Here is a 22,182-nt window from a genome sequence, read left to right on the forward strand (position 1 = left end):
GGCCGAGATGGCGCGATCATCACAAAGCCCATGCGGTCGTCACGTGTTCGGCTGGTCGAGTACCGAATTTTTGGTCGAGCACCGCAGCAAAAATTTCTCGAAAATTTTGGTCGAACTCCGAATTGTTCGAGTATAGAGTCGTTCGACTACCGAGGTATCACTGTACTTAATTACCTCTGCAACAAAGTTGGAAGGTTTTGTTTTACCGCCCGTTTCTGTGTTTATATGTATGTGTGTTTGTTTGTCAACAGCTTTCTGGCCACAATTTTAATTGTAGAGTAAGGAAACTTGGAAGTATTAACTGTTATGTAAAAAGGATGAAAATGATTAAATTTTAGGTCAAGCATATTGTCCAATTCATGTAATCAGTCATAAGTCTGGACATAGTTGTCACAGACTTCAAACTTGGTTCATATTTGAGTGAATGAAAATCCACGCCAATTAATACATGTTAAGGTCGAGTCAAAGATCAAGGTCAAGCAAAAGGTCAAATTCTGGTCATCAACCATACAGCCACAATTTTAATCATAAAGTAAGGAAATTTGCAGGGATTTTACACTTATGTAAATAGCTGGAAATGATTGAATTTTGAAAGGTCAAGGTAACGGACGAGCAAAACTTCCAAAATCAGTCCAATAGATTGAGAAATAGGCTGCCCTGGCGGAGGTTTGCGTTCTACTGAGTACCTCTCTAATTGTTATTGTATGACATGTAGACCAACACAAGGTGGGATAAAATTATGTAAACTAAATTAAATTCTATATTTTTTCATTAACATTTAAAAATTAGCAACAAAGTAGACTGATGTATGTTGAGCTGATGTATAGAAAGGTATTATGTATATATTTTATTGCATAAAAGTTATAAATTTGCAAAGTCTAGAATGATTAGGCATAGTAGTTATTACATAATGTAGTCAAATTATTTCAATTAAAAGAATAGTTAAGTTTTCTGAGGCAAATATTTAAATCAAGAGTAAACAAAAACAATAAATAGTGCTCTGTAATGTAGTTTTCATCAGAAATATGTTACATTTATTGTAATCTACAGTACAGTATTTGAGTGTCATAAACATACTACTCTACTGTAGAAAAGATGATCTGGTAGCTCCAATACATTAGAGCATGCACATACATCGTTTTTATGACTTGGTATATAACTGAATCACTGCATGTTTGCCAATTTATCAACCCAAATGTTTTCCAAGAATTGTGGAAAAAACCCTTAAGATTATCTTAAATCAATTTCAACTTTGCTAATACATTTCTTTCTCTTATCATATTACTACTGATGTAAATATGATATTGTATGGAAAGAAGTGTGGTCCATCCATCAGCATTATCATCCAACTTCCTGTGATCAGATGTCCTGGCTGAACTCTGCTTTTCCAGATGAAGGGAGTGGTTATGTATTATTTTAGACTAGAATAGTTAACTTAGCTTAGACAGATGCCTTCTGGTTTTGAAATATGCTTATGCATTACTGTAATAATTCAAGTAAGTTATTGCTAAAGGAAAAACATTCTAATTTAATTTTCGTTACATTATTATTATTATTATTATTATTACTATCCAAGCTACAACCCTAGTTGGAAAAGCAAGATGCTATAAGCCCAGGGGCTCCAACAGGGAAAAATAGCCCAGTGAGGAAAGGAAATAAGGAAATAAATAAATGAAGAGAACAAATTAACAAAAAATCATTCTAAAATAAGAAACAACGTCAAAACAGACATGTCATATAATAAACTATCAACAACATCAAAAACAAATATGTCATAAATAAACTATAAAAAGACTCATGTCCACCTCGTCAACAAAAAAGCATTTGCTCCAACTTTGAACTTTTGAAGTTCTACTGATTCAACCACCCGATTAGGAAGATCATTCCACAACTTGGTCACAGCTGGAATAAAACTTCTAGAGTACTGCGTAGTATTGAGCCTCGTGATGGAGAAGGCCTGGCTATTAGAAATAACTGCCTGCCTAGTATTACGAACAGGATAGAATTGTCCAGGGAGATCTGAATGTAAAGGATGGTCAGAGTTGTGAAAAATCTTATGCAACATGCATAATGAACTAATTGAACGACGGTGCCAGAGATTAATATCTAGATCAGGAATAAGAAATTTAATAGACCGTAAGTTTCTGTCCAACAAATTAAGATGAGAATCAGCGGCTGAAGACCAGACAGGAGAACAATACTCAAAACAAGGTAGAATGAAAGAATTAAAACACTTCTTCAGAATAGATTGATCACCGAAAATCTTGAAAGACTTTCTCAATAAGCCTATTTTTTGTGAAATTGAAGAAGACACAGACCTTATATGTTTCTCAAAAGTAAATTTACTGTCGAGAATCACACCTAAAATTTTGAAAGAGTCATACATATTTAAGGAAACATTATCAATACTGAGATCCGGATGTTGAGGAACCACCGTCCTTGACCTACTTACAATTATACTTTGAGTTTTGTAAGGATTCAACTTCATACCCCATAATTTGCACCATGCACTAATTCTAGCTAAATCTCTGTTAAGGGATTCACCAACCCTAGATCTACATTCAGGGGATGGAATTGATGCAAAGAGAGTAGCATCATCTGCATATGCAACAAGCTTGTTTTCTAGGCCAAACCACATGTCATGTGTATATAGTATAAAAAGTAATGGGCCAAGAACACTACCCTGTGGAACACCGGATATCACATTCCTATAATCACTATGGTGCCCATCAACAACAACTCTTTGAGATCTATTACTTAAAAAATCAATAATAATGCTAAGAAACGACCCACCCACTCCCAACTGTTTCAGTTTGAAAACAAGGGCCTCATGATTAACACGGTCAAAGGCAGCACTAAAATCAAGGCCAATCATACGAACTTCCCGACCACAATCAAGGGATTTCTGTACAGCATTGGAGATTGTAAGAAGGGCATCACATGCTCCAAGGCCTTTACGAAAACCAAATTGCAAACTAGGGAGTAGATGATTACCTTCAGCAAACCTATTAAGACGTTTTGCCAGAAGACGTTCAAAAACTTTAGATATGGGAGTTATAGAAATTGGGCGGTAATCAGTGGGACTTGAGCTACCACATACACATTTATATAGAGGAGTAACATTACCAATTCTCCAACTAGTGCTAAAAGCTCCTCTTCTTGCTAACTTGCGCAAAATAACAGATAACTTTGGAGCAAAGAAATCTGCTGTCTTTATAATAAACAAAGGAAAAATACCATTTGGGTCTACACCTCCATAAGCATCAAGGTTCATCAACAGAGCTTTAATCTCACGAGATCGAAAAGCTAAACTAGTTAGTTTAGCCTCAGGAAAACAGGAATGAGGAAGTTCAAGTTTTTCATTACTCTGTTTACTGTCAAAAACATCAGCCAAAAGGGTTGCCTTTTCCTTTGGACAGTGAGTGACTGAGCCATCTGGTTTAAGTAAAGGAGGAACTGTTGCATCTACACCAAAGAGTGCAGATTTAAGGGTAGACCACCATTTATGTTCCTGAGTTGTACCAGAAAGTGTTTCTTTTATGGTTAAATTGTACTCCTTTTCAGTTGAGGCATAAACTCTCTGAGCAAAAGCTCGAAGCTGAGTATAGTTGTTCCAGGTCAAATCTGATCTGTTACCCTTCCAAAGTTGATAGGCCTCCTGCTTCTCCAAAAAAGCACGTCTACAATCATCATTGAACCACGGTTTGTCCTTCACTCGGTACCTTAGCACACGAGAAGGGATACGCCTATCAATTATGTTGACTATATTCTCATTCAAAGGGACAACAGGATCTACACTATTATATAATTGTGACCAATTCAAGCACAAAAGATCATGTAAAATCCCATTCCAGTCTGCTTGGGATTTCATATAAATTTTACAAGAATATGATATATCAGGGACAGGCTGCTCAGTCTTCACTAATAATGAAATCAAGGCATGATCAGATGTCCCGATTGGAGAACCAACCTTACCAGTTATAACGCCAGGGGAGTCAGTGTATACGAGGTCCAAGCAATTACCAGACCTGTGAGTAGCTTCATTTATGATTTGCTCACAGCCTGATTCAGAGGCAAAGTCTAAGGCTCTTAAGCCATCGCGATCGGTAGGAGAGATAGAACTTAACCACTCCCTATGGTGAGCATTAAAATCACCAACAAAGACAAAAGAAGCCTTTCTATCATCTTCTTGTATCTTAGCCATAATGGTAAGAAGACAATCGAAGATAGAATCATCCATGTCTGGATTCCGGTAGATCGAACATAAATAAAAGTTGTTATGCCTGCCACAAACTTTTATTACCTGAATCTCATGACATCCACATTGATAGCAGGACTTATGAGAAGCAGGGTACTCAGTCCTAATATACACCACCATTCCCCTGGCCCTAGGGATGGCATCACGTTTCAACATTATTGGCTTCTTAAAACCAGTTATAAGGAGCTCAGATGAGTGCCTCATATTAGAAACCAAAGTTTCTGAGCACAAAAGAATATCATACTGTCTGGACGCAACTGTAAGGTCTTGGATATTTGCATGAAGACCACGAATATTGCAATACAGAAGACGACATTGACGAAATCTAGGACGTACTGGTCCCGGATTTCGCTCAATGTCTCCAGACAGCATAAGAATTAATAGAAATAAAAAAGAGACATCATACTTAAAAACTAGATTAACAAGAATTATAACAAAAACAATACGTACAGAATTATAAACAAAGTGATTGATGATACCCATAGACTATAGTAAAAAGTCGGAAAAACTGGTCAACATGGAGGAGCCGATACACCATGCAAGGCTAAATACCCTCCAGGATAGCCACTTCAACTGAAGGGAGGACAGTAAGGATGGTTTTGAGAAGAAAAAGAATCAGAAAAAAGAAAAGACAACCTCTTGATAAACCACCAGGCATCCATGGCCCTTCTATTAAGCCTGCCCAACACACCATTTCAAAAAAACAAGAGGAAGAAAAAAAAATAAGATAGAATAGTGTGCCTGAGTGTACCCTCAAGCAAGAGAACTCCAACCCAAGACAGTGGAAGACCATGGTACAGAGGCTATGGCACTACCCAAGACTAGAGAACAGTGGTTTAATATTGGAGTGTCCTTCTCCTAGAATGTCAGGAACAAACGTGAATGTGTAAATGTATCGGATGATGTGATGAAAAAGAATATGTCAGCCCATGTCTAAATAGGTTTGTGAAGACTCTAAACATAAGAAAAAAGTAGTTTAAATTATGGAAGAATCCAAAGAAGACTCGGCCGTTGGAGTTAGGCATCAGGAGAATATTGGTTTTCAGGCTACTACTGGACTCTAGGAAGTTTACAGTAATGTAGTAAATTCTCAATTTTTTTTTACTTAGGGAAAAAATTGGCCATATTCAAGCAGTCAGAGAAGGGTAACACTCTTTTAGGCTGTGACAATACTGCTGGCCTGGCTTGCCTTCCTGCAAAACCCAAGGTATTCTTATGTTTTGTATAGCAGTTCTAGTATACCATCTAGCAAGTGCTTTAATTATCGTAGTCATGTTTCAATGTCATAAAGTGTGCTATTTTCTACATTATGACTTTACAACTGCCATAAGTGAGCAACTTTGGTGCTTATATACATTACTACATTTAGTTGTGTTCTCACACATCAAAACTTGAGTTTCAACATGTCGTAGGAATGAATTTTCATTCTAACCTGAGGAAGACCTACTCTGTATAAACTGGAAAAGCAGCTAAACTGCATTAGATGTTGTTAAAAGGTTCAAAAGTAGCTCAATAGTGGTAGAGGCAAGGGACAGGATAGTGTCCTATAGACTGACCATGTATAGTATACAGTACATACGATAAGTGCTCAGGGACCCTCTCCACCCAAGCTAAAACCAATGAGGGGCAGGCAATGGCTGCAGATGACTCAGTAGGTTGACTTATAGGCTCGCCCAAACACCCAACCCTAGCTCACATGGCCAGTGAAGTTGTGAACACTAGTGAAAACTTTTTCAAGCTACAGTACTAGCATGGCTCGATCTTCAGACAAAATGTGAGTGAAAGACATTAGCCACTAGTCTGACACAAAATTTCTTGCCAAAATATCCTCTAAATCCAAGAAAAAACTGCATGTTTCTGTTGTCACTTGGATACATTTTCATGGAAAATCCAAGAAAAAGGCAAAAATCTTCTATCACATGTTTGAAATACATAAAATTAAAGAAAAATAATAGAAATATTAAATAAATTAAATAATTCCAGGGAGGGAAACTACAGTAAGCATCTCAAGGTTTCAGCATACTAATAAACAGTCCCACTAACACAAGAACAATACTAATTGGGATCTGATCCAGCACACAGAGTATATAATGATATGTTTTCTTTGTTTTACAAGAGATAGAGGGGTCTGGGAGGATTTTGTGGCAAATGGAAGGGTTAATTAAAAATGTTGAGTTTGTTGTCTAGCAAAACTTTCTTTTGAGGTTTTTATTTAAATAATGTTAAAAAAGCAACTAAGGAGTAAATAGGGAATAATCTTAAGAGCTGACCAAATTTCCTAGAATTAAGTACAGTATGCTACAAAATATGTAAAAGAATTAAATAATATAAATATTACCTTTGCAGCCAACTGCAGACCAACAGAATCAGCTTCTTCTTCTAAACTCCTAGAATAAGGCAATTTGAGAAGAACAGTGACCACTTGACTCAGGAACCACTGGGTAACCAAAGCTAAACCATCACTTGGAATAAAAGCCCAGATAACAGCTAATGGGAGAAGTATCAAAACATCCAACAGATACCCACGACTTAGCTGCTCTGACTGATAAGAAAACAAAAACAAAGCATTAGTTGTGTGCCTTGGTACATTAATGTCAGAATTATTGAACTTGAGTCCCATATATTATTCCAAACATTTTGATATTATTAAGACATTATCATACTGTATATTAATTGCTTAAAAAAATAAATTTCACAGACACAATACATCACCCTAAAATAGGTTTATTTCGCTGTTCGAGGTATCAAATCTAAAATTGAATTCAAGTTAAGGAATAGTTGCCTAATGAGCAAGTACATTTCAATTACTTGGTGAGCTTTCTCTCTCTTGCCAATTTAACAACTCCTCTGTTACACCTACAAGACCAAAACACTGCAAAAGCAGCATCCAATCATTAGACTATGGAGAGGGAAAGAACACCTGCAAATACAACAGTATTTCTGTTCCATGAATACACACCTTTCACCTTTGCTTATATTTAAGTGCTCAATTAAGGAAAGATCATCTAAAGGCTGAACTGAACAGAAGTTTAGATAAATAAAATGCAAATAAAAATTCTCCCTGCTAAGTGAACATTCATCATCCAGATGGTGTTACACCTGTGTTGTGTAAAATATTTAGTGCCAATTACAACATAATCACTAGGAATTTGTAAATGTCCACGTCATTTATTACCACAATGACGTTTAAGGAGACCACAATCCCAATTCCAGACATTTGTAGGATTCGCTATATCAAGGCCCTCCCACCAATTTTTGGGGGTAACCGGCATCATAGAAGAACATAGGGGAACTTTTCTTCTCATAGCCCCGCCCAGCCTGACGATGGATTCAGCAGAGTTTAGCTAGTACTGCTAGGGTGCCACGGACCACCATCTCTCATTATCCACCACAAATGAAGCTTCACATGCTGAATCCCTTACTGCTGCTACCTCAGCGGTCACCAAAGTGACCGGAGTAAGCAGCACGGCTTATTTGAACTGTTGAGGTGGTTTGGCCATGTTGAGAGAATGGAAAATGGTTGTCTGCTAAAGAAGGTGATGAATGCAAGAGTTGATGGGAGAAGTACAAGAGGAAGGCCAAGGTTTGGGTGGATGGATGGTGTGAAGAAAGCTCTGGGTGATAGGAGGATAGATGTGAGAGAGGCAAGAGAGCGTGCTAGAAATAGGAATGAATGGCGAGCGATTGTGACGCAGTTCCAGTAGGCCCTGCTGCTTCCTCCGGTGCCTTAGATGACCGCGGAGGTAGCAGCAGTAGGGGAGTCAGCATTATGAGGCTTCATCTGTGGTGGAAATGTGGGAAGTTGGGGCTGTGGCACCCTAGCAGTACCAGCTGAACTCGGTTGAGTCCCTGATTAGGCTGAAGGAACATAGAGAGTAGAGGTCCCCTCGAGGCAAAGGCTCATCAGACATGGCTACTGCTCAGCTTATAACACACAATGTTTCAGCAGTCATCTTCAAAAAGATCACATAAGCACATGGTTGATCATCTGACTAATTAGGTGAAATAAGGGAGAGTCACTGATATCAAGATTGGCCACAGGTTCTGAAAATATTGTTCAGCACATGATATGTACTAGTCTGGTATGGAAGAGCAGGACACAAGAAGCTTTCTATTTATGCAAGTGACAGATGGATAAATCACAGGTGTTCCCTAGTTCTCTAAGAGATTCTCTACCATGTTTGGGTGAAAGGCGCCTTAAATCTGAGCAGGTCTTACAAAACATTTCAACAGCCTGGGATGTATCTTGCACAATGTAAGGTGCACTAACAGCACTGCCCCCATCGGGGAATATATAAATAAGAAACTACAGCACCCAATTTTTTAACCAAATTAACAAATTCTTATGGTATTTAAGAACCCTTATTGCAGGTTTCACAGATGTTAAAGGGGTTATGAAAGTTCTGATCTCTCAGGTCTACAAAAAGAACAATGGCTTCATCTGGTCATCAAGTAAGAGCTGTTCTACCATATATTTTGCATGTCAAAAGTTCTGATCTTATAAAAAAAAAATAGTGTGCTATATTATGCTAAGTGAGATGTCCTTTGGTGACACCTCAGCAGGATCTGTGATATTTTCAATCCTGTAGGAAATTGTGTCAAGGAGGAAAGCCTTGGCAACTGGTAAATTGATGCACTCTGTTAACTTGTCACTTAAATACCTTACTCAAAAGAATTTCAAGAACTGAACAATTTAATGTTGATTTAGAAGGAGCAATTAAGTGGAAAAGATGACAATATACCTCCCCGTTTAAGGTGCTGTGTGAAAGGAAATAGCGAGCTAACTAATTGTGAAACCCAACCCTTAAACACAGCTGATAGAGCTTGTTTCTCTCACAGTTCTGTGTCAAAATATAAGCAGTGACTTTGGTCTCCTGGTATTCACATCATGAGAGAATAGCTGTTCCATCCAGCTTCTTCTTTGGAATTCTTTTATCTCTAACGCTTATGCGTCAGTCTTCATCAACAATAGTTGGATAAGTTGACAACACAATATTCAATTAATTAATTACATACGTTTCCCCTTGCAATAACCTTTATTCCAAGTACTGCAGCACACAGGCCCAAAGACTGCACTCTTTGCCTTTCTGTTCCCCTAGTATAACACCAATACATGTATGTTGAAGATCTTTGCATAGCTTATAAAAATTCATCAGTACATTCACTAGATCAATGAGTTCAGAGATACTTCCAACATTCTTAATGTTGATTCAACTATTACAACAAACATGAGAAAATTAAAGAATACAGTCCACAGCTCTATTAACCTCTCCTGTAAATGCCAATGGCTCTTTAGTAGTGCAAGTCTTCCAATCGTTATATTCTCTCATTAAACTTTGGTGGAATAAATATTCAGTGACCTTTGGTTCCAATCAACAGTTTATCTTCTTTAACATGCCACCTAGTCCAAGATATTAGGGATTATAGATTCTCAATCTTTTCTATTACTGTACTTGATATATGTAGCTATTTTCTCCTCTCAAGAGAGATAATTTTACATACCTGTGGTCATGTTTCAAGATCATGACTCTATTACCTTATAAAGATTCAAGTTCTAAAACCTAAATCAATCCCAGTCTGGGTAACCATTAGCTCAGCCCTTTATTACTATATTACAATTTAGGTTAAAATGTTATTTTCATTAGTAAAATAAATTTTTGAATATACTTACCCGATGATCATGTAGCTGTCAACTCTGTTGCCGACAGAAATCTACGGTCGGGATACGCCAGCGATCGCTATACAGGTGGGGGTGAACACAACAGCGCCATCTGTGGTCAGGTACTCCAGTACTTCTTGTCAACACCACCTCAATTTTTTCCTCGGTCCACTGGTTCTCTATGGGGAGGAAGGGTGGGTCAATTAAATCATGATTATCGGGTAAGTATATTCAAAAATTTATTTTACTAATGAAAATAACATTTTTCAATATTAATCTTACCCGATAATCATGTAGCTGATTCACACCCAGGGTGGTGGGTGAAGACCAGCATACATGTTAACAAAGAAGCTAAGTATCCCGTATTTTATTTTATTAGTTATTCAAAAATAACATAAAATAAATAAGTACCTGGTAAGGAAGACAACTTGAACCATTACTCTGCCTTTATTAAGTACGTCTTCCTTACTGAGCGTAGCGGTCCTCTTAGGATGCTGAACGACTCTTAGGTGCTGAAGTATAAAGGGCTGCAACCCATACTAAAGGACCTCATCACAACCTTTAACCTCGGCGCTTCTCAAGAAAGAATTGACCACCCGCCAAATCAACAAGGATGTGGAAGGCTTCTTAGCCGACCGTACAACCCATAAAAAGTATTCAAGAGAAAGGTTAAAAAGGTTATGGGATTATGGGAATGTAGTGGCTGAGCCCCCGCCTACTACTGCATTCGTTGCTACGAATGGTCCCAGGGTGTAGCAGTTCTCGTAAAGGGACTGGACATCTTTGAGATAGAATGATGCGAACACTGACTTGCTTCTCCAATAGGTTGCATCCATAACACTCTGCAGAGAACGGTTCTGTTTGAAGGCCACTCAAGTAGCCACAGCTCTCACTTCATGTGTCCTTACCTTCAGCAAAGCAAGGTCTTCTTCCTTCAGATGAGAATGTGCTTCCCTAATCAGGAGCTTGAATTAGTAAGAAACTGAGTTCTTAGACCTTGGAAGAGAAGGCTTCTTGATAGCACACCATAAGGCTTCTGATTGTCCTCGTAAAGGTTATGACCTTTTTAGATAGTACCTAAGAGCTCTAACTGGGCAAAGTACTCTCTCCAGTTCGTCCCCCACCCAGTTGGACAGGCTTGGGATCTCGAACGACTTAGGCCAAGGACGTGAAGGAAGCTCGTTTTAGCAAAAAACCGAGCTGCAAGGAACATGTAGCCGTTTCAGATGTGAAAACTATGTTCCTGCTGAAGGCGTGGATCTCACTTACTCTTTTAGCTGTTGTCAAGCACACGAGGAAAAGAGTTTTTAATGTGAGGTCCTTAAAAGAGGCTGATTGGAGAGGTTCAAATCTTGATGACATAAGGAACCTTAGGACCACGTCTAGATTCCAGCCTGGAGTGGACAACCGACGTTCCTTTGAGGTCTCAAAAAACCTAAGGAGGTCCTGTAGATCTTTGTTGGTGGAAAGATCCAAGCCTCTGTGGCGGAAAACCGCTGCCAACATACTTCTGTAACCCTTGATCGTAGGAGCTGAAAGGGATCTTACGTTCCTTAGATGTAACAGGAAGTCAGCAATCTGGGTTACAGTGGTACTGGTTGAGGAAACTGCATTGGCCTTGTACCAGCTTCGGAAGACTTCCCCTTTAGACTGATAGACTCTGAGAGTGGATGTCCTCCTTGCTCTGGCAATCGCTCTGGCTGCCTCCTTCGAAAAGCCCCTAGCTCTTGAGAGTCTTTCGAAAGTCTGAAGGCAGTCAGACGAAGAGCGTGGAGGTTTGGGTGTACCTTCTTTACGTGAGGTAGACGTAGAAGGTCCACTCCTAGAGGAAGAGTCCTGGGAATGTCGACCAGCCATTGCAGTACCTCTATGAACCATTCTCTCGCGGGCCAGAGCGGAGCCAACCAACGTCAGCCGTGTCCCTTTGCGAGAGGCGAACTTCTGAAGTACCCTGTTGACAATCTTGAACGGCGGGAATGCATACAGGTCGAGATGGGACCAATCCAGCAGAAAAGCATCCACGTGAACTGCTGCTGGGTCTGGAATCGGAGAACAATACAACAGGAGCCTCTAGGTTATCGAGATAGCGAACAGATCTATGGTTGGCTGACCCCACAGGGCCCAAAGTCTGCTGCAAACATTCTTGTGAAGGGTCCACTCTGTGGGGATGACCTGACCCTTCCGGCTAAGGCGATCTGCCATGACATTCATATCGCCCTGAATGAACCTCGTTACCAGCGTGAGCTTTCGATCTTTTGACCAGATGAGGAGGTCCCTTGCGATCTAGAACAACTTCCACGAATGAGTCCCTCCCTGCTTGGAGATGTAAGCCAAGGCTGTGGTGTTGTCAGAGTCCACCTCCACCACCTTGTTAAGCTGGAGGGACTTGAAGTTTATCAAGGCCAGATGAACCGCCAACAGCTCCTTGCAATAGATGTGAAGTGTCCTTTGCTCCTGATTCCAAGTTCCCGAGCATTCCTGTCCGTCCAAAGTCGCACCCCAGCCCGTGTCTGATGCGTCAGAGAAGAGACGGCGGTCGGGTTTCTGAACAGCCAAAGGTAGACTTCCTTGAGAAGAAAGCTGTTCTTTCACCACGTGAGAGTAGACCTCTCTTCGGAAACAGGAACTGAGACCGTCTCTAGCGTCATGTCCTTTATCCAGTGAGCCGCTAGATGATACTGAAGGGGGCGGAGGTGGCGTCTCCCTAACTCGATGAACAGGGCCAGCGATGAAAGTGTCCCTGTTAGACTCATCCACTACCTGACTGAGCATCGGTTCCTTCTCAGCATGCTCTGGATGCATTCTAGGGCTTAGTAGATCCTTGGGGCCGACGGAAAAGCCCGAAAAGCTCGACTCTGAAGATCCATACCCAGGTAGACAATGGTCTGCAGTTCCTTGGTCAGATCCATAGTCCATCTGAGAATCTCCAGACAGCGACGACTTGTGGGAGCTCTTAAAAGCCAGTCGTCTGACGGAGCCGGACACAAGATCATGGTACTGCTGCACAGTCTGTGAACTGTCAACCATGGGGAAGCGAGGAAGTACAGCGACAACCCGAAGCTGTCTAGACTGTCTGGGTCGTACAGACAACTCCTTATCGGGTTGCTGAGGTTGCCGCACTGCGTCACAACAAGTCACTTCTGCTGGTTGTTGAACGTCTTCCCAGTGACACACTGACTCCGTAAACAAAAAATCCTCTAACAAGGACTAAGCTTGGACTGCATGTCTTGCAACAAAGCTCAAGGTCTATGGGAGCAGGTGTGGTAACAGACGGGGTTAGCGACTGAAGTGGAACCATTACCCTCCCTGGAAGCATGTTATGCTTAAATAAAAGTCCATAGGAGGCTAAGCAGCTAAAGGCTCCTCTCCAAATGACAGAGTCCTCAAGGGAATATCAGAAGGAGGGAGAATAGCACTTTCTCATCTACAGGAACCATATCCTAGAAAAGCTAAGTTCTCTCAGTGAGGGTTTCACTGGTGCAAAAGCAGAAGACTAGAAGGCAACGTTATGAAACTGCTTGACAGTCTTGTGAGTTGGCAACAACCAAAGATGTGTGACTGAGGAGCATGCAGTAAGGTATGCAGAGCATGCTGTATGTAGAGCATGCTGTAAGGAAAGCAGAGCATGTTGCATGGCGTGCGGCTTATGCTGCATGGGATGAGGCTCATGCTGCATGGGATGAGGCTCATGCTGCATGGTATGAGGCTCATGCTGCATGGGATGAGGCTCATGCTGCAAGGGATGAGGCTCATGCCGCATGCGTTGAGGAGGATGCCGCATAGTATGAGGCTCCTGCCTCATGGGTTGAGGCGGTTGCCGCATAGCATGAGGCTCCTGCCTCCTGGTTTGAGGAGGATGCCGCATAGCATGAGGCTCCTGCCTCATGGGTTGAGGAGGATGCCGCATAGCATGAGGCTCCTGCCTCATGGGTTGAGGAGGATGCCGCATAGCATGAGGCTCCTGCCTCATGGGTAGAGGAGGTTGCCGCATAGCATGAGGCTCCTGCCTCATGGGTAGAGGAGGATGCCGCATAGCATGAGGCTCCTCATAGCATGAAGTCCCTGCCTCATGGGTTGAGGAGGATGCCGCATAGCATGAGGCTCCTGCCTCATGGGTTGAGGAGGATGCCGCATAGCATGAGGCTCCTGCCTCATGGTTTGAGGAGGATGCCGCATAGCATGAGGCTCCTCATAGCATGAGGCTCCTGCCTCATGGTTAGAGGAGGTTGCCGCATAGCATGAGGTTCCTGCCTCAAGAGTTGCGTCTGCCTCAAGGGTTGCGCAGAGAGAGGCTCTTGCCTCAAGAGTTGAGGCGGTTGCCGCATAGCATGAGGCTGCTGCCTCAAGGATGGTGGAGGTTGCCTCAACGCATGAGGCTGCTGCCTCAAGGATGGAGGAGGTTGCCGCAACGCATGAGGCTCCTGCCTCATGGTTAGAGGAGGTTGCTGCAAAGCATGAGGCTCCTGCCTCAAGGGTTGAGGAGGTTGCCGCATAGCAAGAGGCTCCTGCCTCAAGGAAAGTGGAGGTTGCTGCATAGCGCTGGTACCTGGCAACTCCCAATGCGTCAGCTCACGCATGGAGGCAGGAGGAGCCTCAACATCATACGTCTGGCAGGGTGGACTGCGCAGAGGTGGAGGAGCGCTCGCAGGAGGAGGTGTGCTAACCTTCTCTGCCTGAAACTCCTGCATCAACACCGCAAGCTGAGACTGCATTGTCTGCAGCATAGACCACTAGAGTCTATGAAAAACAACAACAAACGGAGCTACTGTCCGTTGAGACTGAGGGTCTAAAACAGCTGGTGCGGCAACAGACGGAGTTACTGCCTGTTGCGGTACCACCTTGCCTCTCTGGGAGGTGTGCAGTTGTCGTACTGCAGCAAGTCCGAACTGACCCAGTGCTAACGGCTACACCTAGGAGTTGGACTTGCGCGGAAGGGACCGACTTGCACTTAAAAGCTGCAAGATTTGGTCCATAGTTTCTGCGAGAAACCTCTTCCGCAGACGAGGAATAAATGGGCTCTCTCGTCTTTGTGTGGGTGGGGTGATCACGTCGGCTACGTGAGTTGGTTACACCCGAAACCACGGAGGGAAACGTCTGTTCGTCGATCAAGGCCTGATGAACCCATAAGTCCTTCGACGTTACTTCTCCCCTGGGCTTGGGAGCTTGTAAGAGGTCCCAGACTAGGCGAACAACTGGCACGAACAGACTAACCCTCGAACGCAACACTGTAACACTTTGCGCTTATCACTTTATCACTTTTGATTTTCTGTTTGCACTTATTTCACTGAACTCGAAACTTTAAGTGGTTTGTACCTGAAACACGCAATTCTATCCTTCATTAAAAGTTAGTAATTGCGAAAACAGTATTACAATGTAACAGAAAAACATAATGAAAGATAAATAATTCAGTGGCTGGAAAAGAGACTAAACACTAGATCAAATAAACTACGTTTAAAATCTCTCACCGCAAAAAGCCTGGGAACAAGAATAAAACTCTAGAAACGTTTACCTTCTTCCCCTAAAGAGACTAGGGAGAAGAGCAAAAACGATAACAACGTTACCCGCTTGAACGAAACGTTTACCCTCCTCTCTCTCCCTCCGTCTCTATCTCTCTCTCTCTCTCTTGACTTAGAACCTGAGAGATGAGCCCAATTATATATATCGTTAAAACATATTATTGTTAAAGGAAAAAAAACTGAAAGATTTCCCAAATAAAAAGTTCCTTTATTAGAATTAAAACCATTTAAGCTAAGAAAGAATGAACAAAATGCTAGAATCGGTTTACTCTTACTGCAACGTGAAACCGTTAATACTCTCTCTCTATCGTAACGATAGAGCGCAAGTTGAACGTTCTGAACGTCAACAACTGCAGAGACAAAACAAAACGTTAGTTCAACTTTGAAAACAGTACGAGACTATCAAAGAAATTCTTTCAAAAACATTAAAATAGCATAAAATGTTAATAGGTAAAAACGAAATGACGGGCTCAATGTTAATTAACTTCGGTTCCAAGAAAAGACCGCCTACTATTAGGAAAGGTCGCATATAAACAAACATAAAAATTAATTTTAATAAGTTTATAATAAAAGGAAGTTAATCGAAGAGGCCTATAAAAGCCGGAGAGATATAAAATAAATCTATAACTTTGTTAAGCAAAATTAAGAAAGAGAGTCTATACTCTCTTCGACACCAACCCTTCCGACTAAGGGAAGGGTCGGCCATTTAAAAGTGAAAGAGAGTTCATACTCTCTTCGTCACCAAAATTAAATCAAATTAATTCCAAAACACTTGCTAAGCTAATGATAAAGCTTCCTGAATAGCGAAGGCTAAACTCTAGAGCAAATACATCACCAAATCGTGAACAATAACTCCAGAATCAACAGCGTATCCATGTAGGTCTAGCCGGAGGCACGACAGAGGAAAAATTGAGGTGGTGTTGACAAGAAGTACTGGAGTACCTGACCACAGATGGCGCTGTTGTGTTCACCCCCACCTGTATAGCGATTGCTGGCGTATCCCGACCGTAGATTTCTGTCGGCAACAGAGTTGACAGCTACATGATTATCGGGTAAGATTAATATTGAAAAATCATGATTATAATTCTGTCATGAAATATATGTAAATTACTCATTACTTTTAATAGTAATGCCCTAATCTCCAACAAAATTCCTTGAATATTACCGTTGAAATAACACAGGAGAATAAGACTTTACAGGCTGAGATCCTGGTATCCTTATAAGCATGATTAATAAGACCATTTTTTAAGAGGACTACATACATCTGAATATTTTGAAGACCATTGTTTGTACGTTAATTATAAGTTTTGGTGTTGTATAGATAAAAATAAATTTGCCTCTTTAAAAATTACATTATTTTGATACCATAAAGTAACCTATTATTATGCTTTGGTTTTTGTCTCAACTAGTAGGATATTCTGTAAAAAAAAACTTTTAATCTTATATAAACGCCACAAATCTTACTACACTGACATCAACAAAACTTACAGCATGTTCCAATATTGCATGGCTCATTTCATGGGCCAAAACAGCAGCAATTTGATCATCATTCTCTAGAAGGTCCATCATTCCTCTAAACATGACTATGTCCCCACTCTGAAACAAAAACGTGAATTACCGTAATTTACAATATGAAACTTGTATCCTATACAAAGTATTTCTACAGACTTTTATAAGAATTATAAAAGAAATAACTGTGTACACACAAATATATATATATATATATATATATATATATATATATATATATATATATATATATATATATATATATATATATATATATATATATATATATATATATATATATATTGATGCCTCAGGATACGAAAGTAATCCGTTCAAGATACGGTTTCGTATCCTGATTTTTTCGTATCCTGAGTCGCGTTTTACATGTAAATAGCCTAATCCGTTCCAAGCCTTACAAAAAGTCCCCTTTTCTTTCATAAACACGCTAAACTGTAGTAATACACATGCAATGCAGCCATTTCTATCATTCAATAATTAACCCAACCGTTAAATACAGCCTAATCCATTCCAGAAACCACCATAAGATTATTCAATAATGTAGTTATAGCCTAGTTATCCCCTACAAGCCCTAAGAAAACGGTCCATTTTCTTTACTACTGTATGTAAAGCATTTGGATCAGTGAAGGTGTATTGTTACCTGTACACCTAAATTAAGGGTTGATACCCTAAAAAAAAAAGGTACTGTACTCTCGGCGACAAGTTGGGATCTCGTAAGCTTTTCGTATCCTGAAAATTTTTTCGTATACTGGGGCATAAAAATCTTTGTATCGCTTTTTGTATCCTGAATTTTTCGTAAGCAGAAACTTTTGTATCCAGAGGTATCACTGTATATATATATATATATATATATATATATATATATATATATATATATATATATATATATATATATATATATATATATATATATATATATATATATATGTATGTATATATATGTATGTATGTGTGTATATATATATATATATATATATATATATATATATATATATATATATATATATATATATATATATATATATATATATATATATATATATATATATATATATATATATATATACATACAGTATATATATATATATATATATATATATATATATATATATATATATACAGTATATATATATATATATATATATATATATATATATATATATATATATATATATATATATATATATATATATATATATACACATACATATACATATCAAAATTAATTCCTCCCCCACCAGCAGGTGAATCTAGAAAAGAAAAACCGTGGTAACAGGCACATTTATCCTATAATTGCTGAATTGTGGATGAGCCCCATATGCAATAAAACTTCTATAACATCAGGTTGTATATAATAGGCTCATAAGCAGTGCAGCAAATGCCCCTACACATGCTGTATTATTCATTCCATAATGCATGCACTCTTTCACTTCCTAGATATTGAGGCCACTCCTCTCCAATAATCTTTTACTTTTTAATAACCTGTTTCTAGGCGTTCCTCTCCCCTAACTCCCCTTGCTAACCTCCCATCATCCATTCTTGTTGTGGCCTGATTGGTAACATCTCTGCCTGGTGTTTGCCAGTCGGGGGTTCGAGTCCCACTCAGACTCGTTAATGCCATTACCATCCTTGTGAGCTAAGGTTGGGGGGTTTGGGGGAGCCTATAGGTCTATCTGTTGAGTCATCAGCAGCCACTGCCTGGCCCTCCCTGGTCCTAGCTTGGGTGGAGAGGAGGCTTGGGCGCTGATCATATAATATATTGTCAGTCTCTAGGGCATTGTCCTCCTTGCTAGGGAAATGTCACTGTCCCTTGCCTCTCCCATTCATGAGCGACCTTTAAACCTTTAAACTAGACCAAATCCAGTTAATCTATTCTGCTCTATCCTTTCACTTATGGTCAACATTTTACCCATGTATATATTTCCCCATTTCCCTCTTTATTAATTTTTCTTGTACGATGTGAATAGAGATTTACTCTCAATAGTTTCAACCTTTTTCTTTTCATTGAACATTCACAATTACTGTACCTTCCATTAAGAAGTCAGCTCAACAATCCCATGCATTTCCCTATTGTCTTCAACGGACAATTTAGGTCTCTTACCTGTTTTTCCACTTATTCTGCAACCTTTCTTTAATCACCCTATGACTAACCTATTATCTTACTATCACCTATCATATTTACTCCTAAATACTTATACAACTCAACTAATTCTATTCTTCACCATTCAAATTTCCCTAGTTTCATCTACCTCCATTGACCTCAGACCCACTTTCACAAAAAAACCAGGCATTTTCCAAACTACACAAACTGACACATTCGATGCTTGTTCAGCAGACATTTCAGAGGGAGGTGGTTCTCTAACAAAAAAATTTTCACAGTCGGACTCAAACAGAGCTTCACCCACTTTACAGTTTCGTTACCCAGGCTTTCGCATTAGCCCTCCACATGACCAGAAGCTTCTCCTTTAGTACTTTGTGGGACTCAAAGGCTCAAGGAGTCTCTGAATGATACACCACTAGGGGCTTGACCTTACAATCCCAACTGGGTTGGCAAAGAATGCAAGAGTAAAACTGTCCTTCATAGGCTTATGCCCGGGCACTTTCTTCCTTCCGCCGTGATAGGTCCGAGGCATTTTTTTCCAGAAAAGCCCAGTTTTGTTACAGGTGAACACTTGCTGGGGACTGTAGCCTTCTTGGAGGGTAAACTTGTCGAATTTCTTAACAAAGGTTTCGTCCACTTTCGAGTCTGAGCTGGAAGCCTCCCCGTGCCGCACCACCGTATGAATGCCAGTACATCTCTTGAATTTTTAAAACCACCCGCATGAAGCCTTGAACTTTGTGGGTGTCTGCTACGATGTCTCCTTCTTTTGCGTTGTCTTCGGACTGAGAATGCACGAGATCACCAAAAATGGCACTGGCCTTGTGGTAGATTATCTTTTCGGTGATCATGTCTCCAGCGATTTCCTTCATGTCTCCAGCGATTTCCTTCATGTCTCCAGTGATTTCCTTGTCCTTAATACAGAGAAACAGAAGTCTCTCCATCTCATTATGGATGTAGCTCCTCTTACTTGAAAAGACAGTCACGCCCTTAGAATGTGTTGTTGCTTTGATGGCTTCCTTCAGCTTAAGGATGGTACCTACCGTCAATGGATTTCGGCCATACTAATTAGCAATCACACTCAACTGCATGCCAGCCTCATATTTCTTGATTATCTTTAGCTTCATCTCCTTGAACATCCACAACATTTTTGGGACCCATGGCTACAGAATTATGGGTTGAATACAGCAACATTAAAACTATATGTACAAAATCGAAATCACCAACACGAATTCAATCGGAACGAAAGCGTTGCAGAAACGATATGGTAGAACAACGCCAATACACAGATGCATGATGGGAAAGATGGTGACCAATAGGAGGAGAGGATCTTATGGCAGTAACTAGCATCAGGGCAGGGAGATAATTCTACGGGCCAACCAAGGGAAAGGCCCGTGCCAACAACAAGTGTTGGCTTTAATACCCCAACAACAAACAACACACCAGGAGATAACCAATGGGAGAGGAGAATGAAGGTGGCGAGTTTACAGTTTTTGCGGTGATCAAATTCTAAAATTATTTTTCGGCTTCCTGACAAATTTCGTTTCGTAACCTGAGAGTTTTTTCGTAATATTAGGGAAAAAAATCTTTGTATGTCTTTTCGTATGATGAAATTTTTGTATGCAGAAACTTTTGTATCCTGAGGTATTATTGTATCTAGAAACACTATCTCTCTCTGGTTGGGAGAAACTATCATGAAAGCTTATAAATCCTCAGGGGAAGCGTCTCAGAGGGACCCCTTCGAGCACATGGTATACAGGAGCTTGCCAGAACCTTAACGTTCCGTAAAAACCACTGCAGCACGAGTTCTAAAAGCTAGAGTTTGGAAGAGACAAACTACTTTTATGAACCATTACCATAGAGATTGCACACAAAGGTCTTTAGACATCTTTTCTATTAACCCTATTGTTGCTGCACAACAAATAATCTAACTACAAGCTCTTATTCTTCTTTGTCTACATCTTTTCCCACTTCTATGTGGGGTCGATGTTTCTGGTCAGCTTTCTCTTGTGTCCAAGGAAGAAGAAGAAGAAGTTGCTGCACAACAAATAATCTAACTACAAGCTCTTATACTGCTCTTATTTCAGGCATCTGTTATTCTTTACATTATAAGGGTGTGTAATGAACACTAAGGTGGGTGTAGATTTTGATTGGACTTGAAGGCTTCACTTAGAATCTACCCTAATGCAAGTAAGATTGCCTTGAAGTTGAGTACTAGTTGATATATTGGATATGTTGAAAATTTTGATACTATGCGACACTTGATTTTCATATCACTTCCTCCTAGCAAAGTATTTGATTCTCAAGAATTGAGGGTAAGGCCCTGCCTCTTTACGATCCGGTTACACTGTTCACAAATAATTCACTTTGATCTCTTGCTATTACTAATAGCAATTTTATCTTGAGAGAGAAAGGTCTGACCTCTTACCTTCACCATGACTTCCACCCACCTAAAGAAGACTGTATCGGGTAGGAATAAACTATAAGTTTTATATAATTTGTATTTTTCCTAGCTATATAAACCTAACTCATTTACCAAAGGTCCCGCCACAACTACCCCGCAAGTCTTTGACCAGATGAGTATTGTGACTAAGCACTTTGCACAAGTGTTATGCATCATGCGCAGCAGTTGCCTAGCAATGAATCATGACCCGATCAATTCAATTTCTTTTGTCTGGTCATAGAAAACGAAACAAGAAATAACCCATATAAATGACTCAGGTTTATATAGCTAGGAAAATACAAATTATATAACATTTGTAGTTTCATATAGTAGTGGTTTTTTTTCCAACACAACATCGAAAATGATAGTCTCAATGGAGTTTCTAAAGGTTTTGACTTTTTATTATGTCCTCAAAAAGATTTTCATTAAATGATTTCCCATTCCTTTTTGTAATGTTTTTCCTCGCATTTTCCTTTAGCTTATAACTTTGGATGCATAATGGCATTGAAGAATTTTTTTTTTTTTCTTCAGAAATGGTGTCTTAGTTACAGGGGTCACTTCTCCCCATTGTACCAGTCATCCATAGCTTATTTTAAACTGATGATCAACTGGTGTACAGAACTGCTCTTATACAGTCATATAATTCTCTGTTCATTTCATAATGGGAGTCTTATCAAGTTA

At 39.9% G+C, this 22,182-nt stretch overlaps 1 protein-coding gene across 3 annotated transcripts in view; it reads right to left on the reverse strand.

Annotated features, from left to right (window-relative positions):
* The window catches only part of LOC137618181 (metalloendopeptidase OMA1, mitochondrial-like), a 105,949-nt gene that overhangs the window by 11,798 nt on the left and 71,969 nt on the right, over positions 1-22,182 (reverse strand). For all 3 annotated transcript variants that reach the window (XM_068348248.1, XM_068348247.1, XM_068348249.1), the window contains exons 6-7: positions 16,922-17,029; positions 6,597-6,800 (exon numbers count right to left, since the gene is read on the reverse strand). In XM_068348248.1, coding sequence (XP_068204349.1) covers positions 6,597-6,800; positions 16,922-17,029 — 312 coding nt within the window. The remainder of the gene's footprint in view (positions 1-6,596; positions 6,801-16,921; positions 17,030-22,182) is intronic.

The sequence above is a fragment of the Palaemon carinicauda genome, chromosome 24, assembly GCF_036898095.1.
Source record: "Palaemon carinicauda isolate YSFRI2023 chromosome 24, ASM3689809v2, whole genome shotgun sequence".
Lineage (NCBI taxonomy): Eukaryota > Metazoa > Arthropoda > Malacostraca > Decapoda > Palaemonidae > Palaemon > Palaemon carinicauda.